Raw genomic sequence first — 6,496 nt, 5'->3', positions numbered from 1 at the left:
TAGGGGCGGGACCTGGGCACCGTGCGCACCGCCGCCGTCGCGCGGAGGACACTGGGAGTCGTAGTCTCCCGAATGGGAGGAGAGCGGGAAAAGGGGTGAAGTGGGGCGAGCCCTCCCGCAGAGCACACTGGGAAAATGTCCGGAGCTTTCCCTCGCCCTGGATGAGCGGGTGTGGCTGAGGGTCTGAGGAGTGACTGGCAGGGAAGGAGGAAGAATTGGTGGAAGCGCCCGCGCGAGGCACGGCGGGAAGAGAGGCGGGAGACCGCGCGGGGCATCCCGGGAGCAAGGGCCGGGCCAGGCCTGGGCGCGGGGCATTGTGGGAGGTGGACGCCGCTCCGGGGCGGGTAGGTGAGTGGGGAGGGGCGGGAAGGGTGCACATCTTGGGGAGGGGAGAGGCACAGTTAGGTGGGACGGCGGGGCTGGAAGGTGCCGCAGCGGGCGGGGCGGGGAGTAGGAGCGTCGGGAGCAGGCTGGATGGGGCTGCTCGAGGGGAGACGCGCAGCTGGACGTGGGGGGAGCATCTGGGGTGAAGGAGCCCATCTGAGGACGAGGGGCCATGTCTAGAACGAAGATGCACATTGCGGGGAATGGTGGGTGTAACTGGGAGGAGGGGCCCAAAACTGGACTGGGGGCCGCATCTGAGGAGCAGGGGACCACAGGTGAATATTGCTGACACTTCCGAGGAGAACTAGCCGCAAGTGGGGCACACACCTGTAGGCGAAGCGTCCATAACTGCATGTGGGGAGCACATCTGGAGATGAGAGCGTCTCAGGGAAGCCCCAGCCACAGCTGCATGTGGCGAGCCATAGGGTCATAATCGGGGGAAGGGGCAACAGCTGCACGCCAGAGACACATCTGGGGAGTGCGGAGCCACAGGTGCATGAAGCATGTGACCGGGTGAGGGGTCCGTGGCCTGGGTGTGGGAGCACATCTGGAGATGGAGCATCTTTGGAGGGGTTACAGCCAACGGTTGACACATGGAAGGAGGAGTTCCAGATGATTATGAGCGCTAGAGGTTACTCTTGAATGAGAGACATAGCTGGAAGGGGAGGAGGTTTTAGCTGGAATTTGAGAACACATTTGAGGAGATGTCCACGGCTGAGCTTAAGGGTCATATTTTGGGAGACGGGATTTCAACTGTACCTAAGGGTCACATCTGCGGAGGAGGAGGCGAGTTGGAATTAGGAATCAAGATGACAGGCTCCAAGTGAACCAGGGATAAGGCGGTGGGAGGAGGCCAAAGATAGGATGGAGGTTTATATGTATATATTTGGAGAAAAACAGGCACGTCCGACCCCGGGCTACCCACCTAGATAGAGGCACCAACACCGACGGGGCAGGCCGAGAATGGGGTAGATGAGATACCCCGGGTGGAAATGGGTCTGATATCCACCTGTTCTCCTCTCCTCCACGCAGGCCCCCAGGATGGAGCGGCCGGAGCCGCCACCTGGCACGGCTGCGGGGCAGGAGGAGCAGGAGCTGCGGGAGCGGGCCTTCTTCTCGTGGGCCGAGTTCAGCCGCTTCTTCGACGCGTGGTGCCAGCAGCGGCTGGCACTCTTCTTCGTCAAGAGCTCCATGCACCTGGCGCGCTGCCGCTGGGCCAGTGCGCCCCCGCTCTACACACTCATCGACGTGCTCAAGTACAGCTACGTGCGACTCGTCTGCAAGGACGTGCGTGCGCCCAGCCGGCCCGCCGTGGGGTGCGTGAACCTGAACCGCTGTCCTGCTGGGGGGGAGGGGAGCACCGGGGGTGGGTGCGGGTGGGAGAGGGGCAGAGAACACCCCACCCAGAGATGCAGAGGGAGAGAGGCCAACTGAGACAGCCAAATACACCTTGTAGAGAGGTGGGAGTCAAAGAGGGACATGTACTGAGAGACAGTGAGAAGAGGAGCTGGAGAGATAAAGACACTCACAGAGCAAGAGATGGTGTAGGCTCGACTTACAGACTTTTTTTTGTCTTTTTTCGAGATGGAGTCTCGCTCTGTCGCCCAGGCTTGAGTGCAATGGTGCCATCTTGGCTCACTGCAGCCTCCACCTCCCAGGTTCAAGTGATTCTCCCGCCTCAGCCTCCCGAGTGGCTAGGACTTCAGGCACCTGCCGTCATGCCCGGCTAATTTTTGCGTGTTTTTTTGTTTGTTTGTTTTGTTTTGTTTTTTGAGACAGAGTCTTGCTCTGTCACTCAGGCTGGAGTGCAGTGGCACAATATGGGCTCACTGCAACCTCCACCTCCCGAGTTCAAGCGTTGTTTCTCCTGCCTCAACCTCCTGAGTAGCTGGGATTACAGGTGCACGCCACCACGCCTGGCCAATTTTTGTATTTTTGTAGAGATGGGGTTTCACCACGTTGCCCAGGCTGGTCTCGAACTCGTGACCTCAGGTGATCATCCCGCCTCACCTCCCAAAGTGCTGGGATTACAGCCGTGAGCCACTGTGCCTGGCCTGATTTACAGAATTTAATAGAGACTTCGAGAGGCAGAGCATAAAACACACACACCCCAAGAGGAGAAAAAAGTCACCGAAAATTCCAGAAACATGGAGACATGGAGGCAGAGACACCAGAGAGAGCCAGGGAAACAGAAGAGCCAGGTTTTGTACACATGACAAAGACTGGGAGACAGAGACTGGGAGACTGAACTGCAGAGAAGCCACAGGATAAAGAAAAGGATCCATCTATTCAGTGAATAAGGGGCCAGGTCCCATGCTGTGGGCTGGGGATATTCTAGTTGGAGCATTGGAGTTGGGCAAGAGACAAAAATCCCTGCCCTTCTGGTACTTTCTGACTGGACAGGAAGATTGACATTAAAAGAACAAGCTCATAGGTAGTTCCCTACAACTGTGCAATGCTGCAAGGAAGGGCAGGTGAGAAATCCAGGAGAGCCAGAATTATACCCAGGTGGCCAGGGGTATTTTAATGGACCCCAATTTTATTTTATTTATTATTTATTTTTTTGAGATGGGGGTCTCACTGTGTTGCCCAGGCTGGAGTGCAGTAGTGTGATCTCAGCTCCCTACAACCTCTGCCTCCTGGGTTCAAGGGATTCTCCCACCTCAGCCTCGCAAGTAGCTGGGACTACAGTTGTGTGCCACTACGCCCACCTAATTTTTGTATTTGTAGTAGAGACAGGGTTTCACCATGTTGGCCAGGCTGGTCTCGAACTCCTGACCTCAAGGAGGCCAAGGTGATCCGTCCACCTTGGCCTCCCAGAATGCTGGGATTACAGTCATGAGCCACCACACCCAGCCATATTGACCCCAATTTTATTTTATTTTATTTTATTTTATTTTGTTTTATTTGAGACGGAGTCTTGCTCTGTCATCTGCACTGGAGTGCAGTGGCACAATCTCTGCTCACTGCAACCTCAGCCTCCTGGACTCAAGCAATTCTCCTGCCTTAGCCTCCCGAGTAGCTGGGATTACAGGCATGCGCCGCCACCATGGCCGGCTAATTTTTGTATTTTTAGGGTTTCACCATGTTGCCCAGGCTGCCCTTGAACTCTCGACCTCAGGTGATCCGCCTGCCTCGACCTCCCAAAGTGCTGGGATTACAGGCGTGAGCCACAGTGCCTGGTGTGACCCCAGTTTTAAACTGGGGTCGTTCCCCACACAATGTTAGGTTTCCAGCTTCCATTGGAACACTGGAAGAGGTGAGCCCATGTTTCCACTGGCAGACGGCCACCCCTCTTGGATGGGGCTTTGCTGCCCAGGTTTGCCCCAAACCCTGCCACTCTCTGCTGCCTCATGCCTAGCGCTGTCATTTGCTTGTTTTGCCTGCCTGGCCCCAGTAGGTGTGTGAGTTTGAGACCCTTGGTTGGGGCGCTGTAGACAAGAGCAGAGTGCTTAAGAACACGGCCTTTGCCTTCAGGCTGCCTGAGACATGCTCCACGACTTCCTGGATGGGTGACTTTGGGCAATGGACCTTCACATCTTCAAGCCTCAGTTTTCTCATCTCTGAAATGGGGTTATGATACCCGCTTCATGGGGCCATTGTGAGGATACCGTGAGATCATACATGAGAAAAATGCATAACCCTGGTGCCTGGAACATGGGGTGGCTGGTTAAGTGATAGCCGTTACGGGATTCAAGAGCGTGAATCCTGGGCCATTGCACTGCTGATACTTGGTGGATGCTGTTGAGCAAGTGACTGCACCTTTCTGTGGCCTCAGTTTCCTCTTGTGGAAAATGGGGGACATAACAGTGCCTATCTCATAGGTAAATTATTCAGAGAGACGTCCAGCATGGAGTAAGCACACTCTAACAGCTCTTTCACTGGTAGTTATTTAAATATGCATTGTGAGATACATTCTTGCACCTTTTTTCTCACTACTTATTCTAGAAACAGAGACTCGGAGATCTGAAAGCGGAACAGCATCAAACACACACATCACCCAGAAACCTAGAACGTTAGAGCTTGCAAGAAGCTCAAAGAAGCTCAGGCCTAATCTGAAACCTATGAACAGAACCCAATCCGATGTAACAAATACTTATTGAGCACCTACTATGTGCATGCTCTTCACTGGACATTTGGAATCTAAGGCTGATCTCGGCCCTTGAACAGCTCAGAACTTAATGCGGTAGACAAAGACCAAAAAAAAAAAAAAAAAAATTTGTAGACAGCGGCCCATAGTAGTCAGAGCGAGATTGAGGGGGAGATGAGAGGAGGATACAAAGGGAGTGGTCAGCTCCACCTGAAAGTTTACTGGGTGGTTCTGGAAGGCTTCCTGGAAGAGGTGGCCAGTAAGCAGAACCTTGAAGAATTTTGTTGATATGTTTATGTATGTCTAGTATTTGAGCTAACAGATGCACTATGTGCTGGTACTGTCCCAAGTGCTCTACCAATATCAGAGACAGCCAAGAAGCAGGAGAGACAGGGCTATGGAGGGGCGAGGACAGGGCCCTGGGTACACTCCTGGGAATGGGTAGATGATGAGATGGTCTCTGAATGGGGAGTGCGGGAGCAGGTGGTTGATGAGCCGGTTCAGGAATGATGTCTTGGACCCGTCAGGTCTAGCTCCCCAACTCTCCTGAGCTGCTCAAGGCAGAGCCTCTCCAGTGCCACAGCCCAGGGACAGCCCATGGGCTGAGGTCAGGCTGGAGAAGTTAGCGTGTAAGGAAAGGCAGGAAATGAGACTGCAGTGGTGGCAAAGACTGGACCTGGCAGGGCTGAGTCCAGGGGTTGAGACTTTATCTGGGGGGAGGGGGGGAAGCCCTAGAAGGCTCTGAGTAGGGTCAGTTCTGGCTGGAGGAAGATCCCTCTGGGGCCATGTGGGAGACGATCTTGGGGACAGAGAACGGACGCGAAGGAGGAGGCTGGGGCTGTGGGTGCAGGGAACCAGACAAGAACTTTCTTCCTGGCCACTCCTTCCCCCTTGCCAGAGGTTGCACAGTGACTCTCTCCAAGTCACCACTGCTGCAGCTTCAGCTCTCCAGCTCCAGTTCCTCCCCTGTCCCTCTCTCTCAGCACTTCCCTCCCTGGAACAGAATTGCTCAGCCTTTCTCAATACACACCAGCCTTTGAAAACACAAAGATCCTGAAAACCTGAAAGATCAAGAATAAATGAGTAGCTGGGTGCGGTGGCTCACACCTATAATCCCAACACTTTGGGAGGCCGAGGTGGGCAGATCACTTGAGGTCAGGAGTTTGAGACCAGCCTGGCCAACAGGGTGAAACCCCGTCTGTGCTAAAAATACAAAAATTAGCCGGGCATGGTGGTGGGTGCCTGTAATCCCAGCTACTCAGGAGGCTGAGGCAGGAGAATCACTTGAGTCCGGGAGGTGAAGTTGGCAGTGAGCTAAGATCGTGCCACTGCACTCTAGCCTAGATGACAGAGTGACACTCTGTCTCAAAAAAATGAGTAAATGGGTAAGTGGAAGGCAAAACAAAGCAAAGCAACAGGTCCTTGAAAAAAAGTTTTGAAAATAGCAGCTACTATTTCTGCATTGTTTATTATGCACTAGCCCCTTGTCTAACCCCTTTACATAATTTAATCCTCTTATTTAACCCTCTCAACAAGACTGAGACCCTAGTGTTACTATTAGCCCCATTTTCCAGGTGAGAAAACTGAGGCACAGAATACTTCAAGATTGTTCCCAGGATAACACAGCTGCTAAGAAGGAAAACCAGAGTCTGGACCCTCATTCTGGTTACTAAGCCCATGCTTTTAATTACCACCCTCCCGCCTTTGTTTCTCACTTTCTCTTTCTCTCTCCTCCCCTCATCTTTATTTCAATCATTCAACCCTCAGTGTGAGGGTTGACTGTGCCACGGGTCCCCTAAAGATGTGTTGGTTCTGGGCATCAGCCTATCTGTCCCTTCACCCAAGAGGTTTTTGGGAGCCCCTGCAATGTGCAAGGTGGTGTTTTTAGATGCTGGGATTTCTGTGGGGTTTGTACATTACAGATGGACATAAATAAAAATCCCGGCCAGGCGCGGTGGCTCACGCCTGTAATCCTAGCACTTTGGGAGGCTGAGGCGGGCGGATTGCCTGAGCTCAGGAGTT

General features: G+C 53.6%; 1 protein-coding gene across 1 annotated transcript in view; it reads left to right on the top strand.

The window, feature by feature from the left end:
* The first annotated feature begins 1,425 nt into the window (after positions 1-1,425).
* The window catches only part of LOC105514893 (chromosome unknown open reading frame, human C19orf68), a 28,715-nt gene continuing 23,644 nt past the window's right edge, over positions 1,426-6,496 (top strand). The window contains exon 1 of the mRNA XM_011946547.1: positions 1,426-1,700. Coding sequence (XP_011801937.1) covers positions 1,426-1,700 — 275 coding nt within the window. The remainder of the gene's footprint in view (positions 1,701-6,496) is intronic.

Source organism: Colobus angolensis, unplaced genomic scaffold, assembly GCF_000951035.1.
Source record: "Colobus angolensis palliatus isolate OR3802 unplaced genomic scaffold, Cang.pa_1.0 Scaffold25, whole genome shotgun sequence".
NCBI lineage: Eukaryota > Metazoa > Chordata > Mammalia > Primates > Cercopithecidae > Colobus > Colobus angolensis.
The sequence above is the reverse complement of the archived record's forward strand: the minus strand, read 5'-3'. Positions and strand labels throughout refer to the sequence as shown.